The sequence below is a fragment of the Styela clava genome, chromosome 2 (genome assembly GCF_964204865.1).
Source record: "Styela clava chromosome 2, kaStyClav1.hap1.2, whole genome shotgun sequence".
Taxonomy (NCBI): Eukaryota; Metazoa; Chordata; class Ascidiacea; order Stolidobranchia; family Styelidae; genus Styela; species Styela clava.
In genome coordinates this window covers 24355864-24376286 of record NC_135251.1, presented here as the reverse complement: position 1 = coordinate 24376286, position 20423 = coordinate 24355864, and the positions used below count along the sequence as shown (strand labels likewise).

The following is a 20423-nucleotide window of genomic DNA, read 5'->3' as shown; positions in this document are numbered from 1 at the left end:
AGAAATTGTACAGTATAAAAATGATTTGTACCCGAGATGTCAGTTATCGGTTAAAATAAATCGTAACCGTTAACCATCTAAAATTGGTTAACCGGTTAATCATTCCCAGCCCTAGTCATGATACGTTATTTTACCACCCAACTGTACTGTCGTTGAATCCTTGAAAAGCCGCAAACAAAGTGCATGTTTTCTAATGATTTCTATTATTTGAAGCAAAGACCAATATTGGATATTTTATTAGGATTTACAGCTAATTTTGATGCCCGTAATCTGCCCACAGTGGTATGGAAAACGTTTAAACTATTACCAAGCCTCTGGAATCGAACCTAGGTTGGCTTGTCCGATCCGCGCAGTTCCGTTTTTTTGCTTTAGAAATATGGTAAGCCTAAATAGAATGTGCGACAAGATTTTTAGAGTTTTGCCACAAGCTGAAAAAGTTTGACAGCCACTGCACTGGAGATTGATTCATTTCTCAACAACTGAATACCTTTTTTTTCCTGAACAATGGCTTCTAGCAACATTCGCCAATATTGACACCCAATGCATAATGCTTTTACCAAAACAAAAGTCAAACGCAAAGTGGAACATAAATTGGATTTTATAAAACCATTTACACCAGAGGTACTGGATCCACGATGTCTTATATTAGAATGGAAGAGAGCAAGAATGACTATATAATAACATTGTTCACACTGACAACTTCATATGATTTCAAGCCACATGAAGCCCGTAGTTTATGTGCTCACACTGCCAGATATCAGATAGAAAATGCTAATAAATCTATTTTTTTTTTGATTTAGGTATTATTCAGGACAATATCTTATCACAGTTCATATACTCGTTGATGTTTTCACTTTATCCGAATCTTCAGTTTCATCATTTTTATCTGCTGATTCATTCCAGCCTTCAAGTCCTTTTGGTAATGTTGTATCTTCTTCAAAACTACCAGTACCGGCAACAAAGTCCTCGTATGAAAATTGTTCTTTGAAGGGTCGTTCTCCTATTAGTTCAATCATGTCTTCTCGCTCCAAATGCTCTTTTTCCAATAACCTCAGAGCCAACTGTATGCAATACATAAAAAAAGGTGATGGAAAATGTTCTCAAATAATAATAAACTATTACAATAGTTCTTTAGGAGCATGTCAAACATAATTACCCATTATCTAATAATTGTGTACACAATACTGAAAATTTCAGACACAACAATGTTATTTATTCCACCTTTACGCATTTGAATAAATATACCGATATAAAATCTTCATCATTGGACTGCCCAATATTGATATTAAAAAAATTCATTACATTTGGTTGGAACTTTGTGATGTACATAATAGTGATAGTATTTTTTGTCAATATAATATTAGAACATCGCTCTCCTGTTTTACTAATAAACCATATTGACTTTTAATACTCTGTAACTGGAAAACTGGATCTTTCTCTTCTTCATTAACATTGATTGTATATAGAAAAAAGACGCATATTCTGTTAGAAATGATTCTTTATGAATATAAATTTACCAGACCTTTTCCACCTCTTGTCGTTTGTCCTTAATGATACTCAATGTTCGTTCATAAGCTTTTGTAACAATATCTCGAACCTAATATATAAACAATAAAATAATGTCCATAAAATAGTAGTAAAAAACAACACACTTAGATAGAAAAGATGGGTAATACTATGGAGCTGACGAACTACGGCCTCCAGGCCCCAAGATCCCTATTATATCCTTTTTATCCATCGATCATTACCAATAGTGTTAGCCAATGCCTACAACTGCAAAATAACAATACTGACTTCTTCATCTATTAATTGTGCTGTAGCTTCACTGAATGGCTTTTGTATGTGACCTTCTTGCATATCAAATGAAACTTGTCCAACTTTTTCGCTCATTCCAAATTGTGTGACCTGTAAAATGTGGACATTATTCACATACAACATACTATTATTCACATGCTATTCTCGCATGACTATCAAAAAAGAATCTTAATCGTTGAAGATACGTGCATACGTCTTGTTTTTTTTCAGATTTTTTCCCGCTATGTTGGATTTTGAGTCAATGTTACAAAAATAAACGAGTCGATGAGGGACATCTATTACAGTTATCGAGTCACATGCTATTTTTGTTACCTGGCCATATGCTAGTCTTGTAACTTTTTGAAGATCGTCTTGAGCACCGGACGTAATTTCATTGAAAAATGTTTGTTCTGAACATCTCCCGCCCAACATCATGCACATCCTATCCATCATCTAATTTAGGGAACAGAAAAAAAAATCATTTTAGAAAAACTGCAAAATATTGTGTTTAATCATAGCTGTTCATTTTATAACTATTACAAATATTTAATTAATCACCATTCGATTTCCATGTGAGCTAGAAAAAATAAAGCGCTCATCAGAGAGAGCAAGAAAATGTACTAAATTGGGGCCTAACATGAAACTTTAGCTGTGGTAAAAGCTATAATTCTTTCTCAACAGGTGGTGTAGCACCTCTATCATTTTGAATCAATTTCACAAGAGCTTTGACTACGAATGTCCAAGACAAATCGAACATCAAATTCATTTGAAATTGGGTTTTATATTCCATACAGTGAACTCATGGTTTTAAAAATGATTTTGATTAGTTACATTTAAACATTCATTATCTGGAGCATTTGATATCTGATAGGCAGATAAAAAATATACTCAGTTTTACTTATTAATAAAATTAATGCTTATCTCAAACATTTTGCAAAATCAAATATAATTTCTATTAATATACAATGTATAATAATTATACAATATACAAATATAATAAACAATGTCTTGCATAAAATAGTCTGTTGAACATGACCAAGTTCAGAATAAATGTTCCATATTCGAAAACATCATTCAGAATATATATTCGGAATAGTAAAGTATTTAAATCGACTATCCCTATGCTCGACTTAAATAAAGTCTTGTAGAATCATCATGTGGGAATGCCTCGTTAAACACTCAGTTTACTTTACCTAAAATTTTGTTTATTTAGTCTTTGTGGCTTTATTTCAGGATAATGCTAATAAAAGAGTTTCATAATGATGAACAAAATTATTCAAGTATTCAAGAAATTTAGGTTAGTGACAATACATGAATTTAAATGAAGGAGCATGATAAGATACTCTCCAGTCCATTGGTCCCAACTGACGGTCCACAAATCTTTTTTGCCGATCCGCGAGAAATTTCATTGTTTTGTTTTTATGCCGTTTTAACTGTTTTACCGAAGATGGTTTATTACGCAATTTCCCTTCCGCCTTCGCATTGCGACATCTTGGCGCAGAATAATCACACTTTTCGCTTATTCGGCTCCAATTCGACGCGAATGCGCTCCATCAAATCTCGCATGTGTGCTTATTCTGTTTTGCATGATTTTCCTGATTAATATGTCCATCCATATAAAAGGTTATGCATATTTCTTTGTTTAGACCAGAAAACAGTCAAGAACAGTAAAGTAGGATTTTGAGCCTGGTGCTGAGTTACCGATAGCTTTGTCATTGTAATGTAAACTCATTTCGTTTAAGGAGTCGTGCCTTTCCTACGCATAATTAGAGCCCAGCACTGCATTTCATTACGCAAATATAGGGTATGTATTATTTCATGTTTCATTTCAATTTCTTAGTGTCACATTATTTGATAGTTTCTTTGTGTGAAATGTTTTCAAGAGTGCCTTTTATGTCTAGAAGCATATTGAGTGCCCGACATTGCATTATATTACGCAAATACCGTATTTGCTCGTTTTATAGCCCGGGCTATTCACGTCTTAAAATTAATTATTCACGTCTTAAAAGTAATTCTCTAAATTTTTCTACACACCGAAGGTACTAATCCGCAAAAGAAGAAAAGTTCTGCGACGCCCTATCAATATTGAAATGACGCACTTGGGCGTTGCGACGCCCAGTTTGAGAACAACGGTGTTACGTAATCAATGCTATCTGTTATGTGATTGGACGCGTAACGGCGTAAGGCATGAGTGTTATCTACCAGCGCTTAAAATTCAACAGCGTTGTGACAAAAGCGCTTCTTATGTCCTATTGTTCTTTACCATTGAAAAATCAGCTTTTACATCGGGCGGGTATTCAAGCACCGGCCCTTATTTATTTTTATGTCCTGTTCACACGGGCGACTATTCAAACGGTCCCTTTATCAAGATCGGGCGATAAAACGAGCATATACGGTATATGTTATTATTCTCTGTTCTGGTCATTTCAATTTTTTGCCGGTCTGTGGGTACATTTTAATTTAGTTTTACCGGTTTGCCAGGATAGAAAGGTTGGGAACCACTGCTCTAGTCGAGCTTCAAACTCGGTAACTTCATTAAGATAATGTATGGATATGAGTGAGAAGTGAGAATGGACAAAATTAAATACCCGCTAATGGTTTTTAAAATGATGAACAATTAGAATATAAAAGTACTGACAACAATCACTATAATATTGTTAATGTCCAACGGTGTAATGAAGTACCTAGCAACATAAAGAACAAATATATCTCTCTACCTGTTGTGTTGACATTAAATACTGTTCTTTTGGTTGATACATTGCATAACCGAGACCTTTGCCACGAGGTACTATTGAAACTTTTAAAAGTGGATCTGCATGCTCTAAAAACCAACCAACAACAGCGTGACCTGCTTCGTGATATGCAACAGTTTTTTTCTCATCTTTCTGTAGTACCCTCGTCTTCTTTTCGATACCTGATTATTAAATGATAAGTCGATAACATAGCCATAATATATCTTAAATTTGAAAAACTTGTAACAAAATGTGCAATTTTCACATTTCGATTTTCTATATTGGATCTACGGTAACTACTTACTACAAACTAACATATTGATACAGATTAGAGATCCTGATTTTGATTCGTTAATCATGACCCTTATTTTAAATCAGGGCTGTGATGTCGGGAGCAATTTACAATCAACAAAAATATCCAATTCAACTCTGACTGCAAATTGGAAAAAAAGATTCTCTTTCAGATTGTGAAATATCAAGGAAATCAAATTTTGGAAATCTGTACTCATCACCTGATTTATTACACCCTTGGTAAGGTGTTGAGCATGAGAATTGAACCCAGAAATGCATAACATGTAATGCCAACATGAATACGACTAGCGCTTTAGTCACTAGGTCATCTCCACTCCTTTTGTCACCAAAAAAGACAATTGTTATAAGACATAAAACTTCACCTCCTATAACTCTTTCAATAGCCGCACCAAAATGTTTTTCCTCAACCACAGTGCCTCCATCTCTCGCTGCTATAAGTGCTGCTTCATTGCACATGTTAGCAATATCAGCACCTAAACGAGATAAAAAATATTTTGTTTTTGTTTTTTTGAGTTGAAAAGAATTTTGTATCAGACATCATGGTTGATGGAAATTTTGAAATAAAACTTTAGTAATAAAAATTTCGATGCATGCCTTTTTAAATACGGTTGAGAACACCCAGTCAACCTAATTGTTTTCGAATTTCCGTAGTAAATTTTGAATTTGATTACCACCACTAATAAAAGGCTGACTACCCCCTCCGGAAAATTCAAAATTTACGATTCTAACCTCGGGAGTCTGAAAATCAGAATTATGATATACAACTTAGCCAATTAATGGATGTGAAGACATTAATGTGCAACGAATAAATTCAACAAAATTCAAAATTAGTTGCATCACATCATTAGAACTTTGTCAAAACATGTGTGCAGACCTTAAAAATAATATACCGGTAGATTGGAAAGCGTGGTTGGTATTCTACTTGAGGAATATTTCATCATTAGAACTCAAAATTTAAGAGATAGTGGATTAATATACAGGAAATCCTGACATTGTTCCAGTCAATAGTTATGAACCCGAGCTAACTATCCAGCTAACAAAATTACAATTGATATTGTAATGCCAGCCCCAATATCAACATAACTATTCACAATATATAGAGTAAGAGTAAAGTATTTATTTAGTTAAACAAAAAGCACACATTCGACATTATTTACTACTTTAAATTGAAGCAAATTATCAAAAAATATTTCAAACTTATCAAGATTTTCAAGTTTGTGTACAGGCATATTCTGCAAAAAAAGAAAAAAGAAATTCGATAAATAAATACCTGAAAATCCGGACGTCCTCGCGGCCATTTTTCTTGCAAGAGGTTCCTTGTCTAAATCTGTTTTAATCGGTTGCAAATGAACTTTAAATATGGATGCTCGTCCTTTAATGTCTGGTAATCCGACATAAATATTTCTGTCAAATCTTCCAGGTCGTAGAAGCGCAGGATCTAGAACATCTGCTCGATTCGTGCCAGCAAGAACAATTACGTTGGCTCCGATAGTATTGAATCCTGATATAAGATAAAAAATCAATTACAACAATTTTAAATGATCATATTCCTAAGACATGAAACTGTAGCCGTGATGTCCTAGCTCAAGGGTGGGTAAACCGAAACTGTAGCCGTGATGTCCTAGCTCAAGGGTGGGTAAACCATGGCCCGCGACCGCATCCGGCCCACCGAATTGTTTCATCCGGCCCACTGGTGTCTTCTAAAAATACTTTATCTATAGGTACTATAGATATAAATTTTTCTTGAAAATAATATGAAAATGTCTTATTATTATATAACCGTTAACCTAGCTGTTGGACTAGCTTTTGCAAATTAACTGTCATTCAGTCATTCATAGTTTTTCACATTGAGTTTTGAGTGTCCGGCCCATTAACCAAGTCAATTTTTGTAACAGGCCTACTCAGAAACGTAACTGCCCACCCTGCCCTAGATCAACCGATATAATTTTAAGTGGTCGAGCAATATCATTTCATTGGGCTGAAAAACCTTATTCGGAACCTCTTATAAATTTTTCAAATCTGTTAATATTACATGTCTCAAGCATTAAATATAAAGTCTTAGCCCATAGTCACATATAAATCTAGGCAGGGTTTATCAAACTGGGTCCTTGGTACTCTAGGGCAGTGGTCGGCAACCTTTTTCAAGGGACGGACCGGTAAAGCCTGACCAAAATTTTGGCGGACCACCTTTATACAAACCAACTATCCCTGTGCAATAAATTATACACATTAGGAAATTACTGTTGTCAATATACTAGAAACGACGGTGATGCTATTTTAGGGGAATTTGAGATATGGTCGACATTGACACACGTTACGTGTTTCTTGAATCCAGCCTACTACGATATTTCGTTTTTGTAGTTATCAATATGGAAAACCAGGCCTCACATTAATAAGATTTATGGGAAGGTGACAATCAATGCCTGTTAACCTTTCTGACCTTAGTCTGGGTATTGATGTGATGTTTTGCCAAACCTAATTATTTTACTCGATGTGCCAACTTTATTCTGAAGTATAGAATTAGCACTGATTAGGTATGACCGGTTAGCTACGAGCCAGTAGTGGTGTAGTCACGTTTAGAGATGTATCGGCAATATCGGTCAATTTTTCGGTATCGGCTGAGTGTATACCGATATATTTTGCTTTTTAATATGAGCCAAAATATTTTAAAAAATAAGTTAGAATCTTGAAACTATTTTATGCTTGGATTGATCGTGAACTATGAGCCACTATTAGCTGCTAAATTTTCAATATTACATGGAAATTATGAAGAAATATATCAATCGAATATTAGTGGATGTTCCGATGTGTAAAATACAAAATACGACGTTATATTGACATTGAACAATTGAATTGAACATTGAGATTACTAGCGTTAGTATTCAACGCATCTGAACCAATTAACACTTTTGATCCAAAAAATCAATTGCTTATTATGTGATATATCTCGTTTTCAATCTGAAATATTGAGCGCTATCAATATTTCTCAAAAGACTATTGTTTTAACTCGTCTGTCCTGCACATTGGAGGTAATAATTATAGTATCCGAATATCGGCCGGCAATATCGGCATCACCGTTTTAAGCTAATATCGGATCGGTATCAGTGACAACAGTGGTATTGATGCATCTCTAGTCACGTTCTCAGCGAAAATCATGCGGCAATATCGGCATCGCCGTTCTAGTCACGTTCTCAGCGAAAATCATTTTGTTGGAGATGCCGTATTCGGATTGATGAGAGACATTCTTATACGGGCGTAGAGGAAACAATTGACCTAGCATGACATGGCAAAGTCAGACATGCTGCTCAAAAGTGTTGTGCCTGTCTAGTTTTGGTTTGCTGTTGGCTGCTGTTTTTCGTTGTAAGGTTAGTGGTTATATTGTAGCGGTTTTATTACGGCCTTGTCCATTTTTGTGTCCCCTTTCTGCGGACCGGCAGTAATCTTTCCGCGGACCGGCGATGGGCCGCGGCCCGGTGGTTGCCGACCACTGCTCTAGGGAGTAACAAGCAAAAACCCTATACTAGGTGTCATTTACAATTTTCTGAAGAAGATTTTGACTACTGGTACTTTTATCAGTATTGAAAGTCTGCAATTCTGGGGAATTCAAAATTTTCGACTCTGGCCCCGAGAAGAAATGATTAAATCCTGTTGTTGTTCCCCCAGTTGGTTTCCCTTAGCTTCATTTTGACAACTCCACCAATTGCAGTACAGAAAAAGATTAAATACTGTTAAAAATTAAACATACCGTCCATTTCCACCAAGATCTGATTCAAAGTTTGATCTGACTCGCTATTTTGTCCAAACTTTCCGCCAGATCTTTTTCGTCCAATAGCGTCTATTTCATCGATAAAAAGTATACAAGGAGCATTCTGCCGAGCATTTGAAAACATGTCACGCACCCTGGAGGCTCCCACTCCAACAAACATTTCTAAGAATTCCGATCCGCTCACACTAATGAATGGGACATCAGCCTCACCCGCTGTCGCTTTGGCAAGCAGAGTTTTACCTGTTCCAGGTGGACCAGATAAAATTGCACCCTAGAAGATTTCGGAAAAAATGTAAAATTGTTAGACAAAATTAAATCCATTTGTAATGCAGTGGATTTGTTAAGTTCCTCCCTTTGCATATTTTGGAACTCTTTTATCCATCCCTCCTTGAGCTCAAATTACTCTATTCGTTCAATTTTGATTTTTTGCCAGTGTTATGCGGAGGTCGCATTTCTGATTTTATACAGTAGGTATTCAGGAATGAGTATTATACTACTACTAATAAAAAAACAATGAACAGTAATAATACTACAGCGAACACAAAAAAACTACCTTCCTGAAAACGACAAAATTCCCCCCTGGAAGGAATTCCTCCCCAATTGGGAAACGTTGGTGAAAGGCATCTTCTCAAATACATGTGCCAGTTAAAAAATTATGAAGTTGTCCTGAAAACGACAAAATTCCCCCCTGGAAGGAATTCCTCCCCAATTGGGAAACGTTGGTGAAAGGCATCTTCTCAAATACATGTGCCAGTTAAAAAATTATGAAGTTGTCCTGAAAACGACAAAATTCCCCCCTGGAAGGAATTCCTCCCCAATTGGGAAACGTTGGTGAAAGGCATCTTCTCAAATCCATGTGCCAGTTAAAAAATTATGAAGTTACCTCCGTAGGTATTTTATCAAAATCTACCTTTGGAATCTTTGCTCCCAATTCTTCATATTTATGTGGATTTTTTAAAAAATTGACAAATTCCATAATTTCTATTTTTGCTTCCTCACACCCAGCTACGTCTTTGAATGAAACTGTCATCTTTTCTTTTTCAACAACTCGTGCTGTTGACTGAAGCATCTGAAATGGATTGCCGAATCCACCAAATCCACCCTCTAAAATGAGTTTGTGACATAAAAGAGACTTAGTAAACTAGAATTAACGATGTACGTACTGGTTTTAGAGATGTCTACAGTATTTAATTCAAACATTATTTGAAAAACATTTATTTTGAAAAGAGCGGTCTTTATTTTTCTGTAAAATTGATTTGTAATGAAATTGGGAATTGCATCACAATTCAAAAAACAAAATTTGACAATACGATTAACCTCGATCCCTCGTCCAGTACCTTTCAATGCCTGGTATAGAAATAGCTAAACAAGTATTAGCGTCATATGCATATAACAATTTAAAAAAATAAAATTCAACACCATAATTAACCACAATCTCTCGTACAGTTACCAGTCTATATCGGGTACGGGAATAGTTAACCAGGTATTTGCATAGACTTGCTCAAAATAACAATTTTCTTGAACGTTAATATTGCAATTTATACCTAAAACCATGAACTTCACAAATCTTTTTTAATTGTACTGAGTATAACCAATTTTACAAGTTTTCAACTTGATTAGAAAATCTACTTTATTATTAGGACAAATTTTGGATATTTGGAAAAATCCTCATTTCCATATAAGAATCAACATATGCTGCATAACCAAATGGATACACAGTAGAACTACTGTCACTATTACTAAGGGATGCTTGTTGAACATGAATTGTTCAGTAAAATCCCTATGATTGCATAATGTTTTAGGCAAAATTTAGAGTGGAAAGGATCAAAGCAAAACAGTTTACAGGTCCATTCTTCGAAATGAATTCAATACACCACCGCATTGGTTAATGAGAATTGTAAATAAGTAAACTTACTTTCTTTTGGACGACCAGCTGAGCTTCCACCCATTGATCTCATCATTCTCGATCCTTGAAAAAGTGAAAAAAGAATCCAACCCGCGATAAGCATAGTTATAGGTCCAGGTAAATTCCGAACACTGAAAAATGAAATTATTATTCAGGATTAGCAGATAATCTGAAAATTTGAATGAAAGGACTAAGCTATTTTATTATTGCAATAAATGCAGAAAAATTTTTTAGAACGAAAGAGGGAATACCAAACAAATGGCGTCATTTACATACCAGCAACCTTTTTCTATAAAAGCATCTGTATCAAAGAAACATATAAATATCTCAATACAAATGACTTCAGGATGTCACTGCAATTAATGAAAAACAGAATAGAATTTGATCTCTATCAGAATCCATCCATCATTCATCAATTCCATGCATTTGAAACAAATTACTATTTCGGTACTCCCGTAGTATGTATACCAGGTTAGGGTTAGACCATAATTTTAGTCCGATTTAGTTAGTTACCTCCATATTGATACTTAACATACTTCCTCCCTATTTCTATACCCGACATAGAGAGGTAACCAGATGAGAAGTTTGATATTTGATTGGACATACATTTTTTTACTTACAAAAAGTTTTCTTGTTTATATTCAATATATACTCTTTGAGAAGGTGGAATCTCAAGACCATCTTGCACTCGTTCCATATTTCTTTCAAGAGAATCCGGGGAACCGACATAAAAATACAGTTGTGACTGTTGAAAATGTACAGTAAAGAAAATAATGTCATATTAGGATAATGGATTGAGTTTTGGGAGTATTAATAAACACTATCCCACGGAAATAGGACTTTAATAACACGCTAATAAAAACCGAATAACTTACTATTCTTATTAATATAGTCTAAAACAGGGCTTCCCAAATTTTTATCCTCACCAACCCTTTCGATGAATATTAAAATTTTCCTCGACCCGTGTTAGGTCGGAATTATTACGCAACCGAGCCGCTTCTCTGATCCTATGTATTCTCTCTAAATTGTGAGATTTGTGTTTTGCACTAGTTTTAATAATTGTGTTTCAAACAGTACTTTGTGTGAAATTGGAGTAATGCTAAAATTCATGGTGCGCCCAACTATGCGGTCGCAAGCCCAGTTTGGGGAGCCCTGGTCTAAAATAATATTTTTGAACATGAAATATCAAATTTGTACTAAATTAAGCCATGCCATATTCATAAACAAATTTGCATCAACCACCATAATATATTGATAAAATGTGGTGTGGTACTGGTAATGTAGAAACTTTTTTGATAGTTATTATTATTATATTATTATATTTTCTTTGTGCAATGCTTGAAAAAACATCACAAACCTGTAGCCCAGATGTAGTTTTCAAGTGCACATATGCATGGTGCTCTCCAACAACAATCAATCTGTCAACCTGAGAAAATTTATCAAAAACATTTGCTAAAAAACACCCACTCAGATGGAAAAGAGATTGATCTTAAAAATACACGACTAGGGCTGGGCATTTTCGAATGCCTTATGATCTCAGAATCAAATCGATTATTTTTTCTTTTGAATCGAATCTCGAATACTCATAATTGAATGTGACTTTTTTATTGTATTGGATCCTCCAGACACGTAAATTACCGAAACGTAAAATCCACCACTCAGTTAGTTTGCTGAGCATTTAAACGCAATGAGAAACATGTTTCAGCAATACCTAACTATAGAAAACTAGTCATATGTTGAAATTGCAATGTAAAAATGTAAAATATGGTTTTAATAAAGAAAATAATAGAAATTAGAATTCACCTCAACAAGATGGCGGCGAGTCGCAATTTTTGTCAGAACCGAATCAAATAGTTTATTATTCAATTCTATTCGAATATTCGATTCGAAATGGCCAGCCCAAAACACGATACCATCCCATCATTATCATAAAAAACATTATGAACAAGCTTGTCATAGTCAAATTTACTACTAATAATTTGACAAAATTATGACAATATAGTGAAACTGATATTGACCATAATCATAAAATCAAAATGTTTGAATAACTGAAAAAGCTGTATAACCAATTGAAAATGAAAGCATACTCACAGCATTTGTAGAAAGATAGTTATTTACAAATTCATTCCACGATACTTGTCTGTAATTAGCATTGTATGTGTTGACTGCATAGACAATACCGATAGCTACAATCAACCCAAGGATTACTGCCATATTCTTATTGTTTTCTGGATTTTCCATCAACTGCAATAAAGATTCAATGTTCAAGAGTTTATTGTTGTTTGGTGGGCGCATTGAAGTGCAAGTCCTCAACTGTGTTGCCACGGCAGGCAAGTCGCACATCTCAGGTTCAAATTCTATGTCACCCACCTCCCCTTCGATCCCTACAAAAATAGTAGCGTAGCAGACAACGTATCGAAGATCGTAAGAGCAAAAAGTGTGGGTAAGTAAGAATCCAATTAAAATGCTGATGATAATACTACAGCCTACAGGTAAGTTACACAATCGTTTTGTATTTAGGAATTCTCTGTCATCTTATTTTGTTATAAAATATTGTATGACATATGATGAATCAGTAATAAACAGGCAGCAGGTGCTTATTTTAACCACTCAAACCAAAGGGGATGTTTGGAATCCCCACATTGGGCATAGCATGAGTTGGTGAGACCAATGGGCAATGGTATAACAGACACAGACAACAATCAATTCCAACATGTGTCAGCTAAAAACTGAATTGGATGTATTACCTCTTGAAGAAAGCTTTTTGATGAATCAGATTTTTCCTTTTTACCAGAACCTTTTTTTTGTTTTTCATTATTTTGTCGACCACCACCACTACTTTCTTGTTTTTTGGTCATATTTTGACGTTTCGATTCATTCTGTAATTGCGCATCCACTGAAACACAAAATCACACGCTATTTCCAACAAAAAAACTTATAATTCAGGAAATTTATAAAGTACAAAATAATATCAGGGCTTGTGTGTACATCTGAATGGGTATTGATATATATTTGGGAAGGGCAATAGAATTCCCATGTTTATCCCAGGAAGTGGAAAGTTGACAAGACAGCCTATTAATGACGAGGCGAACAACGGCCTCTCAAATGTACAAGTTATGGTATAGAAATAATGGTGCTCCCGAAGTATGCGAACCAAGATGCCGGACATCGGAACGTAACATGGGTAACAGGTTAGGGTTAGGCGATAATTTTTTTCCAATTTACCTTATTTTAGTCCTATTATCAGTTCGAAGACTAGCCAAGAGCCTCCCGTAGTATTTATACCTAAAATTATGGCCTAACCCTAACCTAGTACACATATTACATTCCGATGTCCGCCATCTTGGTTCGCATACTTCGGGAGTCCCGAAATAATTAACCATTTGTTTTTAGTTGCATGGACTTGATGGTGGAGGATAATATGATTGACCAGCGGTTACATGAACTACCCTACAACCCCGTGGAGCAGGGGCGTAGCCAGAAATTTTCAAAGGGGGGTTCAGAATTCTTTTTTTGGGGCTCCCGAAGTATGCGAACCAAGATGGCGGACATCGGAATGTAATATGTGTACTAGGTTAGGGTTAGGCCATAAATTTAAGTATAAATATTACGGGAGGCTCTTGGCTAGTCTTCGAACTGATAATAGGACTAAAATAAGGAAAATTGGAAAAAAATTATCGCCTAACCTGTTACCCATGTTACGTTCCGATGTCCGCCATCTTGGTTCGCATACTTCGGGAGCACCCTTTTTTTTGCCAAGTTAGATCGAAACTGCTAGCGGGTCCGATCGAACGCTGGAATACGCATGTTTTCAGTAGTCTTAGGGGTCTAAAAAGCATTTCAAGTTAAGGAGAATTGCTATCTATGATACAGAAAAATGATTTTATTTTTCATTTCAAAAGGGGGGAGGGGTTCGACCCGCAAAACCACTCCCCTGGCTACGCCACTGCCGAGGAGTCCAGCAAACCTCTTGATTCAAACCTGCAAACCAGCACAGGAAAATCCGAAATGGACAAGCGCAATCCTAAGCTTAGAATAATGTGCCAACTGTAGGGCACAATACAACAATGAGCAATATTTCAATTTATATTCATTTGGCAAATTTGTTAAGAAGTGTATCAAAAACAGTGAGAGTCAATAAATCGTGTCTTGAAAAGGAATAAAAGTAAATAACATGACTCACTTTCCTTCACCTTCGTCCAAAGATCTTTTAGACCTGAGAACATGAAGTGAAGTAAATGAAGAGATGAATTGATGGCATGTTCTGGGTTTGAGCTCAGATTAAATACATTTTGAGCAAGTGATAAAAATAAACCAATTAAATTTGGCCAAATTTTTTAAAATCAAATAATCAAGAAAAAAAGTTGAAAAATGAATTCACTCGTCCTGAAGCTACTTACTCAATTTCTTTCCAGACTTTACAGAATCCTCTACAACTGTAAACATAAAAATAGTATTGAAGATATTCAAAAAATTAAAGATATTCAAATAATGAACACACTTTAGGTAAATTAATAATGGTTGATGGCATCACAAAACTTCATGGATGGTTTGCAGCAAACCACTGAAGCAATAACAAGAATTATGGCAAGAAAACTTGAAACCCCAGACAAGAGAAAAACTGATAAGGTGGCCTAAATGTATGGCAAACCATGTCCTCTCGTCCATCCGACCAGTTCATGTCGGGTGTGGGGCTAGTTAAACAGTCATTTGTTTCAGATGCATGAACTTGACTTTACGATAGAGGAAGCCAGCCTAACTAACCAGCGTGAGGTTAACCAGTCATTTGTTTCAGATGCACGGATTTAACTTTATGATAGAGGAAACAGTAACTGGTCGGTGGTCAGCGTTATGTGAACCATGGCGCGGCGTCAAGCAAGACCCATACATGATTATCCCAACCAGAACAATAGCATTTAGTAGCAAATTTTACCTTTTGAGACTGTTTTAAATAGTTCTTCCAACTCTGCTCCATTGTCTTTCTTTTCTAGGAAATGTCAACAAATTGATAAAGTGCATTTTTTGAAAAAATGATGATTGTTATGGCAAAATTCAATAGTATATGTCAAAGGCAAAAGAGATGTCATTCGAAAAAATTTCTTGAATGACTTTCTATAAGAAAAATCGCATACCTTTTTCAGGTTTTTTTGCTAATAAATGAGAGCTGGTTTTTGTCCAACATGAATGTCCATTGGTAATTTTTCTTGCAAGGATTTTAGCTTGAAAAAAGGGAATCTGAATGATAAAATATAGAAATTATTTTTATGTTTTTCAATATGATCATATTGAAAATAAGATATAAATTTGGATTTAAATTACTCCACCACAACTTAAACTTCAATAATGACATATGGCCGATCGCATAACAAGACGACACTAGGTTTATTGTCATTTATTTTTCTGGTTATGCTCGAACTCGAATCAAATAATACTAAAACTAAACCTATAAATTATATTTTTTTGATTATGTGAAACAAAATTCTAAAACTTAATAAACTTCTATTTCTGATTGTTAATTCAACCTAGTTTAAAAATAACTATTAACTTCTGAATATAAAAATATGAAAGAAAAAGTTTCTTCTGGTTTGGAGATCAAACGACTCAATGATGCATAGTTGCAAAAACTTTAAATGAAGAAATATACAATGATATACCGTAGGTTATGTTCTTACCTTATTTTGGCAATTCAATCTGGTATGAAGTAACTTTTGAATGCATCTCCCACAAATTTTACTTTTTGCAGTCTTGAGTACATGTAGCATTTTTGGTATTGACTGTCAAACTTTTTAGGACAGTTCGAAACTTGTTAATTCAAAAGTATGTATAGCAGTGTTAACTCTAAGGAAATTATGAGTGCGAAAGTGCTTCGCAGTCGAAAAAAAAAGTGCGAAAGTGCTTTTTTTCGATTTTAACAACAAAGTGCTTTTTTCGATTTTAACAATTTAGGTGCCCTAGCTTTTGTTATAACTCATTTCAGACATAAATACTGGAAACAGCGCTCATTCTGTGAATTTCACGAATTAAAAAGAGTCTCTCTGTTCCTTTAAATCTTGATTAAAACGAGAGAATTCATCGGCAAGGAAAGACACCTGCTGAGCACACCTGTCGCGATTTGAAGCAAATTCATCACTAACGAAAGGACACCTGCTTGGCACACCTGTCGTGAACGAAACTTTCCTGCAATCAACCACCGGAGTCAATTGCTCGAATGACCAGCAAAGCCTTGCACATTCGTGTTACTGCCGGCCATAGATCGATACCAAACTTTGCCTTAGGATTACATTAATGTTTCGTCGTTTCAGATAACTGTTACATGGTGTTTCCACATGAGGTCTGTGCATAAAAGGATTTGCAGGCGGAGCCAGAACCAATCGGTCAATTTGTTATTTAAAAAGTACCGACGGTATTTTACATACATTTCCTTATTTAACATACATTTTGCATGAGTGGCCCACCAAATATCCCGAGGGTCAACCCTTGTTTTCAACGAGAGAAAGTTACAAGGCTTCGATATCAAGTAACAAAATTGCACAGTTCACACATTTGTTTTATTCACAAATAAAAATACAAAAGCGAACGAATAAAAATGGATGGCGTGGCTTCTGCAGCCCGTTCGTGGTGACGTAGCTTGGAATCTTTCCAATGTTGCAAGACATCCACGAAGAATGATTCCGCTTTGTCTGCTTTTATGGATGTCTCCCCGCCACATCTCAGAAGCATTGTTAGGTGTCTGCTGCTAAGCCTATTCCTACAAAAGTGGTATTCATAAATATCAAATATAGTCCTATTTTCTAAATAAATAAGTAAGAAGTTTTCTCAAATTCTCATACTTTCAAAATTGTTATAATAATTTTTACCTGTGTTTCGTCTTAATTATGTTTATTGAAGAAAACCCTCATTCGGCCCCGAGGTACCGGCTGCGAAAACTTGTAGGACTTTGCCCAGAACTTGAAAGCATGGGTACGGTACTCGGGCGCTGCCGCTAAGTACTTGCATACCTGTAATTTATTTGCATATATTAAATTAGGTTTCATATGCTTCGAAGCTAAGTGCGTTTGTGTTGGATGAGAGATCAGAAGCATACGACAAATAAATACAAATGGTAGCTACCGATTAGAACTTACGTTCTCCATAGCCGGTATTTGGAGAATATGCAGATCATGACGAAGATTCTGCCATTCCATCACTACTGCCTCCTTGTTTGTGAATTCTTCGATCAAAGGTCCATATTGTCTAAGTTTCTTATAATGAACTCAGAAATGTAAGTAACATACGTGCAGATTGCGGTTCCTGTTTTCTTATCGTGTATAATATATGGAAACTCTCTTTTCCATTTCTCCGGCCAAGCGTCAAGCTCTAAAATATCATGTCGTTGTTTCTTTTTCTCTGCCATGCCTACTAAAATAATTTCTAAGAAAGTAAAGTGGTAAATGCCTCGTTCATAATTACGGGTAAAATTGGCTTAACGTAATATTGGGAAGTGGAATTGTAATTAATCTACCACAAATTGATTGCACACTAACACACCATGCGATGATTCATATTCTAAGCTAAGCCTATTTTATCATAATAAATCTATGACAAACTTTTTCCATCCTCGTAGGTAGGTCAAATCTGGGCGCTATCGCTTTAACCACGCTTCCTCGTTCGATAGAATATGCTTGAAAGTAGTCGCTCCTCTTCCAGTTTTATAAGATTGTTTGACGTCATGTTTCTCCGGCTCCCTTTTTCATTCTTTATCGATTGTTGTGTTGTTGAAAAAAAAGGGCTAACCTACTTTCCCTTCAAACCTTTTTCTCCAAAATATTGCACAATATTACTTTGAAAGTCATCTGCCGCTTTACGAGATAGGTTAACCTACTTTCACTCCGAAGATTTTTTTCTCCGCTATTTAAGCAATATCACTTTGATAGAGGCCACCCGCTGTTTCAAGCAAGCGATAAGTTAACCTACTTTCCCTTCAAACCTTTTTCTCCAAAATATTGCACATTTGCTCAATATTACTTTGAAAGTCATCTCCCGCTTCACGAGATAGGGTAACCTACTTTCACTTCGAAGATTTTTTTCTCCGATATATATATTAAGCAATATCATTTTGATAGACACCACCCGCTGTTTTAAGAGATAAGTTAACCTACTTTCCCTTCAAACTTTTTCTCCTAAATATTACACAAGAGAACTTCTAAAATCTTTCCCCGTTTCGTTATCTTAAACTAGCTTTTAGCCTAATTTCTCGTTTACATTAATGTTATACTATTTCAGAGCTTACGCAAAGAAAAGCAATTTTTTAAAATGTCTGGCATGCCTTGATTTGCGTGCGAGTTAGTTAAAATCGGGTAGAAAACATCATATATAGGCAGAATTTGCGAAGGAACACGAAATACAACGAGGATGATTCTCGAAAATTGAAATTAAAACATTGCACCAAAAGTGTGCTTCACGACGACATAATGCGTTTAATAAATTAAAAGGTATGGTCGTTCACAGCGAAATTCCAGTTACATATAGCACACCTTTCTTTGCCTGTCGGTGAATATTTTGCAAGTCCTATTTTAAACATCGACCATTTATCCGTAGTCAGCGGGTAAATCGCGAAAATTAATTTTAGAGAGAACTATAACATGCAGATATCAGTAGCCTCATAATGGTTTGTGTGTACGAAAACGCGCTCGCATGTAGCGCCAATCAAATGCATGAAATGTGGAACTATTACTTGGAATTTATTGTTAATGAAGTTGATTTTTTATTGCCATTTAATGAATATTTACATGCGCGGTGTGATTAGTGGCGAGAAAAATATATTATATTTCGGACAGAATTGTGGGTTCACATCGGCGAAGATGTTAAAGACCACTATTACGGAGTGCATTCACAACACAATTTAATTGTATCCTGATTTTTATCTTCTGTGTAGGATTTATATCACAGTTTGTAAATTAGGGTCGCAATTTTTTAGGCGAACAATATTACCATTACTGACCCCGGGATGCGATATTTGTGAGGCGGATAGTTGGTATTTCTATGCTTTTGATTTTAGATCGTGTCCGTGTAACTTTCGTAATAAATAATATTTTAAAACTCCGCAAATTGGTAATCTCTTGAATACTCAGTGTCGAGTATTCACGTAACTCAGATTTGAGTTAAAACACTGATACTAAACTCGTGAATGAATCGGCAATAATGGCATTTCTACATGGTTAAAATAAAAATATGTTTTCCCGATATCTTAAGAAATTTCCATAAATACATTATTTGCATGGTTCGACGTTTCTAAGTTTACAAAAACAGTGCTGACACGCTCTGTGCAAAATTAGGAATTGAAAAATATGACACAAAAAGGCAAGGGAATTTCTTTTCTTACATTTATCGTTTCTACCTGTTGGCGATAGCCCTAGGTTAGTTCTTACCCGTAAATCGTTGTAAATTAATGTTATTGAATTCTATATGGCTTTTCAATGGGCTGTGATTCGTATTAATAAAAGTGATTGAGTCGGGAAAAGTACGTCCTTAAATTAACTTATAACCCTTCTCTCCTTTTATGCACCCACGACGGCGGTAAAATTCGTTTCGTGGAGAGTAAGGAAAATACGCCTCCGGAATTGCAATCAACAATTACAATTACACATTCTTATTTATCATTATCAGCGCTAAATAATAAAGATAAGATATGGTAATGACAAAAGTCTGTCGGTTTTAATTGTGTTACGGTCACAAATATTCTGGACATTAATATCATAACCTCGCATATCAATGAGAAATGGATGCAATGTCGCAAAATGACACGTGCTTTTAACATTCCTGGTCACAATGCAATGGCTGTTAATAAGGCATATGATATGTGTTTTGTGAATTTGATGATTTTGCAAAGTTTCTTCTAGTTCAAAAAATAACTGCATAAGCGAACATTATATTA

At 35.3% G+C, this 20423-nt stretch overlaps 1 protein-coding gene across 4 annotated transcripts; it reads right to left on the bottom strand.

Moving 5' to 3' along the window:
• Nucleotides 1-575: 575 nt before the first annotated feature.
• On the bottom strand, nucleotides 576-18535 carry LOC120336772 (AFG3-like protein spg-7). 4 transcript variants are annotated; one of them, XM_078109881.1, is made up of 21 exons: nucleotides 17635-18534; nucleotides 17368-17508; nucleotides 16183-17258; nucleotides 15643-15745; nucleotides 15444-15497; nucleotides 14911-14946; nucleotides 14694-14726; nucleotides 13258-13406; nucleotides 12602-12754; nucleotides 11868-11936; nucleotides 11131-11255; nucleotides 10520-10641; nucleotides 9515-9708; nucleotides 8584-8875; nucleotides 6109-6339; nucleotides 5201-5311; nucleotides 4512-4708; nucleotides 2128-2247; nucleotides 1795-1905; nucleotides 1523-1597; nucleotides 576-1061 (listed from the first exon to the last, which is right to left on the bottom strand). In XM_078109881.1, the coding sequence occupies exons 3-21, from the start codon at nucleotides 16270-16272 to the stop codon at nucleotides 831-833; spliced, it is 2496 nt and encodes an 831-aa protein (XP_077966007.1). In that variant the 5' UTR covers nucleotides 16273-17258; nucleotides 17368-17508; nucleotides 17635-18534; the 3' UTR covers nucleotides 576-830. The 4 variants fall into 4 exon arrangements, with proteins under 4 accessions (XP_077966007.1, XP_077966010.1, XP_077966011.1 ...); XM_078109884.1 differs by having other exon boundaries at nucleotides 17785-18534; XM_078109885.1 differs by lacking the exon at nucleotides 14694-14726 and having other exon boundaries at nucleotides 17635-18535.
• Between the last annotated feature and the right edge of the window lie 1888 nt (nucleotides 18536-20423).